The 14,401-nt window shown below is 26.7% G+C and overlaps 1 protein-coding gene and 1 long non-coding RNA gene across 6 annotated transcripts; one reads left to right on the forward strand and one right to left on the reverse strand.

The window, feature by feature from the left end:
* Positions 1–3,098: 3,098 nt before the first annotated feature.
* LOC131625033 (E3 ubiquitin-protein ligase PUB22-like) lies at positions 3,099–4,851 on the forward strand. The gene has a single exon (XM_058895949.1). The coding sequence runs from the start codon at positions 3,180–3,182 to the stop codon at positions 4,503–4,505; it is 1,326 nt and encodes a 441-aa protein (XP_058751932.1). The 5' UTR covers positions 3,099–3,179; the 3' UTR covers positions 4,506–4,851.
* A 4,826-nt stretch (positions 4,852–9,677) lies between these two features.
* Positions 9,678–12,269, reverse strand: LOC131625039 (uncharacterized). Of its 5 annotated transcripts, none has more exons than XR_009290710.1 (6): positions 12,053–12,269; positions 11,817–11,852; positions 11,477–11,746; positions 10,515–10,938; positions 10,196–10,251; positions 9,678–10,055 (listed from the first exon to the last, which is right to left on the reverse strand). It is a non-coding gene; the product is annotated as an uncharacterized LOC131625039 (long non-coding RNA). The 5 variants fall into 5 exon arrangements; XR_009290709.1 differs by having other exon boundaries at positions 10,528–10,938; positions 12,053–12,268; XR_009290707.1 differs by having other exon boundaries at positions 9,678–10,251; positions 10,528–10,938; positions 12,053–12,268.
* Between the last annotated feature and the right edge of the window lie 2,132 nt (positions 12,270–14,401).

Raw genomic sequence — 14,401 nt, forward strand, 5'->3', positions numbered from 1 at the left:
TAGTAGTTGTTAATGTAGGAGAGACTTGATTCTAGTCTTATAATTTCAAGAAACAAATTGAATAGTATTTACCCTACAAAAACAGATATGAACAAGTAGTTTAATTGGTCAATATAGCGGTGACAAGTGGGATATACAAAGCAAGCAGTTGCAGGCCCAGCGTAGATTCTAGACACAGAGGATTCCAATTTCCAAAAGTCAACATTTTAAAATGTCGGCTAATAGTCAAACACCAACGTTGGAGAGAGACACCAACCAACTAATTTATTCAAAAGAGAAGGTCAAAATATTATCATCAACAACAAAAATTTAAAGTCAAAAGGGGTAAATAATCAGATACCCTATGCTTAAAATAATACCCATGTGCTATTTATTATCTTTGTATTTAATTTGGTAAATGTGTAAGATTTTTTTGTAGATACTATTCTTTTTTTATAATAGAAGCAACATGACGCAGTATTATTTATTCACTATTCATATTAATAAAATTGAAGGTCAAATTGGATCTTGATTTGGATGAAAAAAATAATAATAACTGGATCTCAATCATATGAGGTAAGATGCATACTTTTCGAATAAAAAAATATTCAAGGGAGATAAGCTGCGAATGTCAACAATAGAATTGCTTAAGTATAAGCGAATGTAGTAATAATTAATAAACCTAGATGTATTTAATGTGTTTATAATAAAATAATAATATATATACACATTAGTAATTACTAATGTCTTTAAAATAAAAATATATGAGTCATGCTAAAGAATACCCTGGGACACTGGTTAAGCTTTCCAAATAAAAAAATATATCATAAATTCATTACATTTGAACACATACAATATTCTTTAAAAAAACTAATTATTTATGTTTTGAATGCATTAAATACATATATTTTGGGTTAAAACATATTTTTTTACTTTATTAAATAAAACTCAACTTACCTTTTTAATCTCTTAATCAGTGCCCCAGGAGCACTCGTTAGCATTACCCATAAATGATTAGTTAAGTTCAGTGGTGATTGGCCAGAGAATCGCAGTCGATCTTCCGTAACTGCGATTGAAAAGGAGTTTGAACCACTTGATATCAGAAATGACTCACAAACTGGACTATATCGGTGGTAAAACGTCTATATATATATATATATAGAGGGCCGAAACAATCGCCCGGCGAGGACGGGCGGCTGTCCGGGCTCTTCCTTCCTCTATCTCGGTGAAAGCAGCGATTGTGGTTTGGTTTCTTCTTCTCTATCTCCATTCTCGAAAGCTGCTTCCGCAAAAATCACCACCGCCAAGTAGAAGATCTTATCGGTTACAGTCTTCTTTCTTCTATTTTCTTTGATTGTTCTTGTGTGATTGTTGTTCAATTCTGATTTGTCAATCGGTGCCAAATTTCCTAAGGTATTTACCGTTTCGTACTTACATGTCAAGTGTTCGATAGAATGAGTGAATTAAGTTCTTTTGTTTATCTGTCTTGAAATCTTTTTTTAACTTTACTAAGTTTATATGTTAATGTATTATAAGTCTAGCATGTCAATGCTAAACATGTTTTTTTATCAACTTATCTTCTTTTCTTTGGCTTCCTTTATTGTTGATCCTACTAAGCAATGTTTCAGTTAATGGTGTTGAACAAAAGGCAATCAAATTTGTTCTCCTTCTTCATTACTTACATTAGCCTTTATTATATATTGAGCTATCTCCTAATATGCTAATTTTATTTTGTCTGATTTGCAAAACTTTTACATTATTTTCCTAGAAGCTCATTCTGTCAGTAGAGAAAAAGAAGTAGAGACTTATTTAAATATTCTCTCAGCTGTAAAACAAAGGTAGACTACTTAAGGTATTGTCACAATGTCATTTGAGAGAAACTTGTGATTTTGTCGGTGTGGTTGCATGAATTTTTTATTGTTGGATTTTCTTGATGATGAATGCTTGTGAACTTGTAATGATTCGTGGGTGATAAACTTGAATTGAAGATGAAGCTTGCAACTTTGTGGTGATTTTTGTAGAATCTTGAAAAATGGAGAATAAAGGATGATTGTGGATTATGTCAAATTTAAGGTAAGCGGTAATTTTTCTCCTTATTACTCTGTTTGAATTTGTAATTACTCTCACTTGTATTGTATGTTAATCTGTCTGTCTATATTTTTTAATTCTCATTTTACGAAGTTCCACTAATTATGATTCATCTTATGTGAATTTGTTGTCTCTAACTTTTTGTCCAAGCTTTGCCATTATATATATATATATATATATATATATATATATATATATATATATAAGAAGGGATCATTTGACACCGGTGTCAAAGTATTAATTTTGACACCAAATCCTATCCGTTTATTATTATTAATCTAAAGGTTAAGATACATTCATTTATAACTAACACATGAGATTTTATAGGAAATATATCTTAACCTTTGAATTGTTAAGAATAAAGGGGTAGGATTTGGTGTCAAAATTAATACTTTGACACAGGTGTCAAATGATCTCCTCCCTATATATATATATATATATATATATATATATATATATATATATATATATATATATATATATATATATATATATATATATATATATATATGACGTATACTATCAGAATGTCATTTCTAAGTGAGAAATACAAATGAATATGAATAATTAAATTTTAAAATAAATAGGAGAGATTATATGTCATTTTTTTTCTTTCCCCTCTATTTTATATATATATATATATATATATATATATATATATATATATATATATATATATATATATATATATATATATATATATATATATATATATATATACACACACACTACTTTAGCCGCCATTGATATGCAAAGTGGTCTTCTCCCTTTTGCTCATGACAACCTTACTCTTCACCGATAAACTTTGCCTTGTTCAAGTTCATGTAATACCTTACTAGGTAAATTTGGTGTATTTTAGCATTTCCCATGATCACATGGAAAAGTCATAACTCACATTCTCTCTCCCTTTTTGAAATAAATAAATAAATAAATAAATGAAAGAGCATATTTTTACATGCATTGACTTTCCAAAATTTTGAAAACTATAAATAACAACACCGCTACCCTTCTCTCTCAAACAAACCAATTCATTCATTTTCTCAACTCTTCACCAAAAAAGCAACAACTTCTCAAAAAGTCCAAGCTTTCTGCTTCTGAAATATTCATACACAATGAATCAAGATATAGATGTTTCACCATTTTTCCTTTGCCCTATTTCACTACAACTCATGAACGATCCTGTTACTGTCTCAACAGGAATAACCTACGACAGACAATCCATCGAAAAATGGCTCTTTTCGTCCCAAAACAATACATGTCCTGTCACAAAACAACAACTCTTACACGATCACCAAAATCTCATTATTCTCACACCAAACCACACTCTTCGTAGACTCATTCAAGCATGGTGCACCATTAACTCTTCTTATGGTGTCCAAAGGATTCCAACTCCAAAACCACCAACAACACAAACCCTTATAGAAAAACACCTCAAAGAAGCTTCTGAATCTTCGGATTCACCTCATCTGCTTATTCAATCACTCAGAAAGCTCAAAACAATAGCCTCCGAGAGCGAAACAAATCGACGGTGTATCGAATCTGCCGGTGCAGTAGAGTTCTTGGCATCAATAGTAACAAAAAACAACACAAACTGTTCATCTTCATCTTCAACAACAGAATCAACCGAAACTAATATTCTTGATGATGATAATATTGAAGGTTTTGCTTTTGACTTTGATATTGGTGCAGAAGATGAAGCTGTAAGCATCCTTTACAATCTTCATTTAACCGAACAAGGTTTGAAAACTCTCTTAAACTTCAACAATGGAGAATTTTTAGACTCTTTATTGAGGTTAATGCAAAAGGGTAATTATGATTCAAGAACATACGCAGTTTTTTTGTTGAAATCTATGTCAAAGGTTGCTGATCCATCAGAACTAGCAAATCTAAAAACCGAGTTTTTCGTCGAACTAGTTCAGCTTCTTAAAGATCAGATATCAAAAAAGGCGTCAAAGGCAACACTGCAAACATTGATTCCACTCGTTGAATTTGGGAGAAATAGAGTAAGAGCAGTGGAATCAGGCTGTGTTTCTGTTTTAATAGAACTTCTTCTTGATTGCAAAGAAAGGAAGCCGTGTGAGATGATTTTGGTGCTGTTGGAGATGTTATGTCAATCTGCTGATGGAAGAGCTGAACTCTTAAGCCATGGATGTGGTTTAGCTATTGTTTCAAAGAAAATTTTGAGAATTTCAACAATGGCTAATGATAGAGCAGTGAGGATTCTTCTATCAGTTGCAAGATTCTCTGCAACACATATAGTTGTTCAAGAAATGCTGCAAATAGGTGTTGTTGCAAAGCTTTGTTTGGTTCTTCAAGTTGATAGTGGAAATAAGGCTAAGGAGAAAGCAAGGGAGATTCTTAAACTTCATGCAAAGTCTTGGAGTAATTCTCACTGTGTACCTACAAATTTGCTTGCTTCATACCCAACAAGTGGTTGAAAAAGTTAGAGGGTTTTTTCATTTTTCATTTATTTTACCGGTTTTTGTTTTTTCTTTGTGTATAGAAATTAGACTTGTTAAAAGAACATTAATTGAAAAATGGGAAAGGTGTGGATATAAAATATTGTCCATGAAAATGAGTTGGAAACAAATTGGGATTAGATGTATATTGTGAGTCGCTACACCAATAATGATACAACAAAGTTTGTCATGTTCAATGTTGTTACTTGTTTTAATTTCATTCTCTTTTTTTAAGTTTTAATTAAATGATATTGCTTGAAATGATGTAAGCATGCATGTTAGTGATGAATATTAAGATACTTGTGATGAGATATGATTTTGATATGGTGATATGTTTAATTTTTATTTTATTTTTTAAAAAAATTTAGGGTTGGTGAATGATGTCTTAGACTAAGGCAAGCACTATTACGGAAATAAACATACTTAGACCGTGCGAGGCACGGGTTAAATATTTTTTTAGTAAAAAATTTCATTTTAAAAACACTTATAATTTACAAATTTTACTTATAGTTAGATTACTATTGTATAGATAAAATGTTATTGTTATTAATAATATACATACAAAAGTTTACTTAACTAAATTTATTTGTAAATTATAAAATAATTTGGACATTTCTAATTTATTAATAATTTGTGTAAATTTAAAAAAAAGTTAACTCGTTAAATAATTGTATCAACAGTTGACTTTTTCTCGCTTATAAAAATATTTGTAACTTATTCCCGTTTATAAAAATAATTATATCATCGGTTGACTTTTCCCGTTGATAGAAATATTTATAACTTATAACAGTTTATAAAAATAATTGTATCATTGGTTGATTTTTTCCTGTTTATAAAAATAAATATTTATAACTTATAACCGTTTATAATAATAATTGTATAACAGTAAACTTTGTCATGTTTATAAAAATATTGTAACTTATTCCCGTTTATATAATGGAGTTAATTAATTAATATTTTAAATATCCCATAAAATTAAACATGAGTATTATCAATTAAATAATAATTAAAAGAGTTTAATAAATATGTATTGATACTGCGAAAGGTCGGAGAAGAAGAAAATCAAAAGATAAAGAAACATCAAATCTATTTGGAGGACGGCGAGTCCAGCAACGTTATTATAAATAGTAAATATTTATGTTAAATAATGATTAAAAAATATAGATAAAAAATGTACTATTAAAAATAATAAACAAAAATATGTCAATTCGTTTTTTGTTGGAACATAGTAAAAACAGAAATAAATAATAATAATAATAATAATAATAATAATAATAATAATAATAATAATAATAATAATAATAATAAGCATTAGGCTAAATTACAGTATTTGTTCCCCTATTTTTGTGTTTTCACAATTTTAGTCCTCTATTTTGTTTTTAAAGTCACATTTTAAATTATGTTTTTTTGTCCGCATCCTTACTTTTGGTCCCCATTCCCACGAGAATGAGCTACCTATTTTAAAAAATAACACATACTTGTTTTTTTAAGCCAAAATGGAAATGAGGGACCAAAAGTGTTTAAAAACAAAATAGAGAATTAAAATCGTGAAAACATCAAAATAGGGGGGCAAAAAATGTAATTTAGCCTAAACATTAATAAAAATTATAATTATTAATATAATAATAATATTATTATTATTATTGATAATAATCGTAATAATCAAAATTTTAATACTAAAATTAGTTTTAAAATTAAAACTAGCGGGATACCCGTGCGTTCGCACGGGTACTAGTGTGTGGTACGTACGATTTTGTTTTCAAAATATAAATGAGAAAAACAAAATTATTTTAAAAAAAAAATTACTTTTAAAAGAAAGACATATTTTTTTAATAAAAGCAAAGTTATTTTACAATAATGTATATTTTAACTTTTTTAATATTATCTTAAAATATAATGTATCTTAAAGTGTACCTAATTTTAAAATAAAAATATTAGTAACATAAATAATTAAAAAACACTACATTTTTCTTGTGTTTGGATTATATATATATATATATATATATATATATATATATATATATATATATATATATATATATATATAAAATAGTACAAAAAATATAATAACTCGTGGGTTCATACAAATTCTGATCTGAACACCCGTGCATTCGTACGGATACTGGTGCATTACGCGCATATGTTTCTAAAATATAATAAGAATGAAAAACCAGAAAGGCAAAATTAGTTAACTAAAAAAATTTATTATTTAAAAAAAATATATTTTTACTTATATTTGAAGCATAAATATAGTTTTTCCATGTATACAAATATTTTGATCAACCGTATATTTTTCCGTATGGAAATATTAAATTTGTTTTGACATTATTTATAATAATATTTATGCAATCATTTAATTTTATAAATATCAACTAATAACATAGTATTTAAAAATATTATTTTAATTATATAAATAAATATTAATAACATAAATAAATACGTTTTGGCTGTGTTCAGATTCATACATTATTTAAAATATATTTACTTTAAATTTCTTTAATTGTTCGGACGGATTCTAGTATGAATAGGGGTGGCAAAATAGGTTGTGGTCCGCTGGGCCGGCTCGCATACCCGTCAAAAAAATGGCGGATTAAGTTGGGATTTTGGGCCTTCTGTCCACCTATACCCGCCCCGCCAAAGCCCGCTGCCCGCTAATGCCTGTCCAACCAAAGCTTGTCGCCTTTCAAAACACACCTAGCCTATCCGTTAAGTCCGTCCCTACTTAAGTCCACCCTTTTTTAGTTAATTATAGTAATAACAACTCTTGATAGTTTTATTTTATACATTTATTTGTGAATAATACAATATATTTTAAGTGAAATTTATTAAAATAATATTTTATAGAAAATTATTCTAAAAAATAAGTAAAAAATCTAATCGAAATATAAAAAAGACAATTAATCTATTAAAAAAATAAGAAAAATAAGTAAAAAATAGGTGGGCAAGCCCATCGCCCGCCAACCCCTCACCTTGGCAGGGCGGCCTAGATTTCTATGCCCATTTTCATTTGGCGGGCTTGTCTGCCCCATATTTTTTAGGGGCATAAGGCGGGGAGCCCGACCCATTTTGCCATCCTAAATATGGATATCCGTGCATTTGTACAAGTATTGGTGCGTTATGCGCATATGTTTTTAAAACCTAATAAACTGTTGCCTATAATTTTTCCAAAAATATTTGATTTAATAATATTATTTTTTCCTATATAAATATTATTTTTTATTTCTTATTATTGTAAAAAATAATTGAATAAATAGTAAATTTGTTCCTTTTTTTTCACTTTTTTGATAAATAACTTTATTTTCCCGTTATTATTGAGTCAATAGTAAATTTGTTTCCGTTATTATTTAATTTTTTTATCAATAACTTTATTTTTCTCGCGGCATAAATTTTTTATATTAGAAGAGAATAAAATTTATTAAACTTTTAAATACATATTATTTTCATGTTTGAATCAATAATTATATATTAGTTTATTTTTGTGATCATAAAATAATTAAAATTACTTCTTATTCTCATACAATTTTGATACTATTTAATTTATACATTACTTATGTATTTGTTCTAGATCACAATAATATACTTTATAATCTTACCAATTTATTTTATAATACATTATCTTTCGAAATTAAAATAATACATTATTTCACCTGTATTATTTTTGTCTTATTCTATTAGTATTTATATTAAAGTTGGTTTATTCCATTATATTGTATGATCGTTTTATATCAAAAGAAGATTTTATGATTATTGATTTAATTATATAAATTTTAATTAGTAACTTGCTATATATATTATAACATAAATACGATTCAATGAATAAAATATTTTTGTTACATTTTTATTTATCATAAAATAAAATTTAATACAATTTATTTTATCTTAAATTATTTATAATTTTAGATGATATATTATATTTGATAATAGAAAAAATTATCATACATATTATAATAAATAGTTTTTTTTTTAACTTTTTTAATAACAAAATAGATGGTAAATGTAAAAATGATAAATTTGAGGTGTATCATACCTTTAATTTAGATAAGTTTATTTATTTTGAAACTGTTGCTTTTTATTTTTATAAATCTTAAGATTATACAAATAACATAATTTAAAAAATATATTATTCTGAATTAAAATTTATATTTTATATATAGAATAGATTAAAAATAAAATATTTGAATAGAAAAATAAAGTTTTATTTTTGAGTAAAAAGTTTTTTTTAAACATTTTGATAAGTTAATATTGCACTTAAATGATTAGAATTAAAAAAATATAAAAATGTAGAATCAATTCTACTTGAAATTCCCTCGTTTTATAATTTCTTTATACAAAATTATTTTTATAAATCATCCTACTAACGTTAATCACTCATTCAATGAAATCAACTAAAATCAAATAATAGACAATAAATTAACAAAATTCAAGTTAAATAATAAATAATTAATTCTTATTATTAATTATGATGACATCATAAAAACTATATTAATATAGTTATTAATAATTATTATAAACAATTCGAATTTTTTAATTAAAATCCTCATAAAAAATGGCTAGTAATTAACCTAATTTATTATACTAAATTTGGAAAGATAAATTATTACAATAACTTTGTTAATCGGATTGTGGTTATACTCGGTTGGTTTGTTTCGGTCTTACATAGCTTTCAGCATCTTCATCAAGACAACATGGTTAAGAGAAAAAAAGAAAATTTGAGAGAAGGAAGAAGTCTAAGAAAGTAAAAATGGTGTTGTAAACAACCATGGTGAACTGTGTTTTTTCAGAGAGAAAAAAAACAGTTTTATCAATATAAATGATAGAAATTAAAAAAAATTGAGAAGAAAGAAGGTACACGTGATGATAGAGTAGAGTTGTGGTCATAAATGCATAGCAGTAAAAAGGACAGCTATTCTACTTTATTTATTTGTATGCTATTGTTATTCATAAAATGAAGAAAGTTAACATATAGGAGTAATATATTGCCAGCTTCGGTCGGTTATGGATTTCAATGGATACAATTTCAAAATCCGATTTCGACCATTTTAACTCATCAAAAACCGAAATAGGACCCATTATATGAGATTTATTTGCTCTAATCTCCTCCCGGCATGTAATCATAGCACGATAGAGGAAAGGCATGTAATCATAGCACGATAGAGGAAAAAAACCATCTTAGGATTAAGAATATAAATTTACATTAGACTAACCGTGTGATTTTTTTTTTAAAAAACCATCTTGGATTAAGTCAATACAAATTTACATTAGATTTATTTGCTCTAATCACTTCCCGGCATGTAATCATAGCACGATAAAAAGAAAAAAACCATCTTGGGATTAAGAATATAAATTTACATTAGACTAACCGTGTGATTTTTTTTGAAAAAACCATCTTGGGGTTAAGTCAATACAAATTTACATTAGACTAACCGTGTATTTTTTTAAAAAACATAAACACTTAACACAATATATTTGTTAAGTGTTTATCTAAAGCTTCCAATCTTCCATAATGGCCTTTTCAATATCAGCCATTGCCTGTCATCAATTTTTTCCAGAAACATAGCCAGTTAAACTCATATTCTTCAATCAATTCTAAATAATATTACCCTGTCTCAAATCAACAAAAAGAAAAAACCAGTATGATGAAACAGAAGTGATAATAAGATTTGACATACATTTTCTAAAACCAATATATATTACGGCCGACAGCAAATGACAACGTCGTAGTCTCCTGTAAAAACAAAGTATTTAAACATCATATTCAATACATTAACTCAGAAAGTTTTGAATAAAAATAGCATTTAAACATCATATTTAATACAAAGTTTTGAATAAAAAATACCATTAACCAACAATGATTGTGATTCCTATAAAGAGTTAAAAGTTGAAGAATATTCCAAATTGAAATGATTGATTGGACTAACTTATATCTATAAATTTAATTCCTAAAAACATAAAATCAAACGATATTCATGATCTCATCTATATATTCACCATAGTTGCTAACCACTATTTGAGGTCCAAATAACTCCATCTCTCTTGAAGTTTATTGAGTTTCTTTTCCATGAAACTCCTATTCTTATCGGACAATCTTTTCATCAGATCAGATGCATCCTCAACTTCTGTTATAAGGCAACCTGCTCCATATATAACGGTTGGGTGAAATTGCACAAACTCTAAATCCTATATAATATAAGATAAAAATCTTATCTTATTATTAAAAAGCACAAAATATTATAGAATAAAAAACCTCAAGCCACGGCATTGCCATCTGCAGTGCATGAGCTGAGGTTGCTGAGAAGTACGCCTTACCATAACCCTGGTGCAGAATAAAATATCTCACTATTCCACAAGAAATCAGCTTGGAAATGTAGTGTACCATCCTCCATATTTAAGACAATCACTCCTTGGCGAGTACCTACATATCCAATATGAAAAATAGTTAATATAATCATTATCTACGAAACAAACAAATATTTTTTCCTCTCTTTCACCACTGTAACATGTTTGATAAAGCAATATTGGCATAAAAAAATAACTTACTGATTTTTTTCTCTCAACCACATCAGAATAAGCACTTATGAAGAATTACATATATTTATAGTACAACTTACTGGTTTTTCTACAACCATACATCATTCACTATTATTTTGTAAGTATTAAACTCAAATGTACCTCAAGTGACATTTCAAGAAGCAATTGTTTGTTGAAGCCTTCAAAACTAAGCTTTTTATTCGGTTGAACCCCTCAACCAAACCATCAAATATCACAACACAATCCTTAAAAAATCAACAATTTTTTCTACTAAGGAAGAGAACCCTAATAAAAAGTTCACATCTTGAACAACTTTGACGATTCTTCATCCAAACCCATAAAATAAAAAACCATAAATTTATCCCTAAACATCCAAAAGTAAATTGAAAATGCAAGATTCTAAAATTGAAAAAGAAAATTACCTTCCATAAGTTGGAGGCCTTCAACGATAAAACAATACACAAAAATCAGATTTGGTTGTTGTTGATAGCAGATTATCGCTTGCAAATATCAAAGCGATTTGTAAACCGATTTCTCAGATTATCGCTTATGTCTATTTGATTTCATAGCTTTTTCCATTGTTTTCTGTCACATGATCCACAACAATGATCGAAATGCTGCTTAAGAAACCACCAACTCCATAGCGCACATAAATTCCACTATGTCATAACCACATAGCACCTTAAGTGAGCCTGAGACAAACAAATCAAATTAAAACAAATATTATAGAAAACACCAAAGTAACAGAACTGTGATTCTCACCCTTGGTGGATTTGAACACTAGCAGTGTCACCAAACCTGAAACAACAAAATCTAATTCAAAAACCAAATCGAACTTGTCCGAAAGAGAGAGAAGACGAAGAAATCAGAAGTCCAATTCATTGGAAGTGAGAAGACGAATGAAAGAGAAAGCAGAATGAGAAGATGTGCTAGAGAGATTAATGGGTGATGAAACAGTTACTGATTGTGGAATAAGGAAAACTACACCTAAAACTCACCACAGCGACAGACTTGTTGTTAGGATTCTCCTTCTTGGAAGTCTCTCTGAATTTGGACCTAAAACCATAGCAAAATCACGAGAATGAAAATCAGAAATCGATTCACCTAAATGGGTTGCGGAATAGTGAGAAGGGTGGTTTAGGAAGATGGAGGCGGAAGATTTCAATTTCATAACCGCCATTGATAGTGGAGATACGATTTAGGAGTGGAAAGGACCCATTTTCTTATATGATATATTTATTTATTATTTGAAAATAATAAATTTATTAATTGGAAGTTATTGGAATTATGAGTTTTAAAACAATCAAATAGAATGCTTAATGGTAAAGCTTGCCACGTGGGTGATTAAGGAATAAGAAGGGTAATTAAGGGTTTTTAAGAACACTTAATTTTCTTATATGATAGATGATAAAGGTAATGAGAAGGGGTATGCCAACCTGTTAACGACAATAAAACTAAGGATGTATTATTGTAAATTTTAAATATAAAACTAATAATGAAATACATTAATGGAATACATGTATTAAAAAATAAAATAAATTTTTTATTTTTATTTTTAATTGAAATACATCTACTTAATATAAATCCAAGGTTGTCATGATGACAACTTTGAACACAACCCTAACCCTAAATCCTAGGTGGCATCATATTAGAAACCTTAATTCAATGTGGCATCATATTAGAAACCTATTAAAATTAATAATTTTTATCATTTTTTTATTTTTCACATCAAATCACATTTATCCAATCTAATATCCTAATTTTATTAGAATAAATAAATAATTTATAATAAATTGTCTCAATACCAAAAAAAAATATTTGATATTAAAACATTTGAAGTCAATACTTTAATATGTAAAATTTTATATTATTAGCTCATAAACTTAGTTTATTTTAATAATATATAATATTGGATTTTATTTATTTATATTTGATTAAAAATAATCGATTGACAAACTAGAACTAATATGAGTAAAAAAAAATATTAGGGCAAGATTTTATTAAAAATAATTAGTCAATATTTTTATTGATTATTATTACTCATTTTATAGATATAAACTTCTACATGAAAAAAAAAACAAATTTCATAAGATTTTTTTACTTGGCTAAAATATATTCCATAAACATTAATTCTTCATTTGCAAAACCATGAAATTGTTATAATGAAGATAAAAGTAAATATATTTCAATTGAGATACAAATATTTAATTAGTATTAATTAATAATAGATTTTAATTGGTAAAACGGTGAGTTACAATTTTTTTTTTTTTGTAACATATGAGTTACAAAATAAAAGTTATTGTGTTTTTAATAATCATTCTTATGGATATAAATACATTGCTGGTAGATGAGTTTTACATGTCTGTACTATATATTTTATTTTAGGTCTTCATCATTCTCTTTAAATAAGGTTGAGAGTTGAGACAGTACTTCATTTTTTATTTTTTATTAATATTTTCTTTTCTTTTTCATATGTTTTAGCTATTATTTGATTTATATGACAAGTAACTCAACTTATTCTATTGTAGTAATTATATATATTTCAACTATTTTTTGTTGTAGTATATCTTCATCCTCTTCTACCCAAACAAAGACAAGGTACCTACTTTTTTTTGTATCGATGTTTTATTTCCTTTTCTTATTTTTCACTATGTGTTAACTATTCTTCAATTTATATGACAGACTTATGATTTAATTTACTCTATTATATCAATTATCTAAATATTATAACTATATGGTTTTGTAATAATTTTTTTATAGGATTTTGTGATATAGTTTTCTCTATTATTTCTGGCTGACGTAAAGAAGGAAGAAGAATTATTTTGTTGCTACTTTTATATTCTTATTACTTGAGAATCATGTGAAAAATCATATAAGTATTTGTCTCTAACCATCATATATTGAAGGTCTTGAATTATGTTACAAATGATTCTAACAATATTTAAATATATTATTTTGTTCTGCATTATTTGAATTTCATAAATAACATTATTATTATTATTATTATGATAAATTATATTAATTTCTCATATAAGTAATATTTATATTTTAATTATGATTTACTTGCAAGCATGCTGTTGCAACAGTAAATTGAATTATTGTTTTAATTGTTGTAACTTATCAAAATCGTCAATTTTGTCTTTTATTATTCCAAATAATTGATTCGAAATTGTAATGTTTAAAAATAGATAATAACGATATTAATATTAACATTATTTAATTATATATTTTTGTCATCTTTATTTTATTAAATATTAAATTAACACTATATTAATACATAATAATAATAATAATAATAATAATTACTAATAAAAATTAATAATAATAATAATAATAATAATAATAAT

This window comes from Vicia villosa, unplaced genomic scaffold, assembly GCF_029867415.1.
Source record: "Vicia villosa cultivar HV-30 ecotype Madison, WI unplaced genomic scaffold, Vvil1.0 ctg.000181F_1_1_1, whole genome shotgun sequence".
Lineage (NCBI taxonomy): Eukaryota > Viridiplantae > Streptophyta > Magnoliopsida > Fabales > Fabaceae > Vicia > Vicia villosa.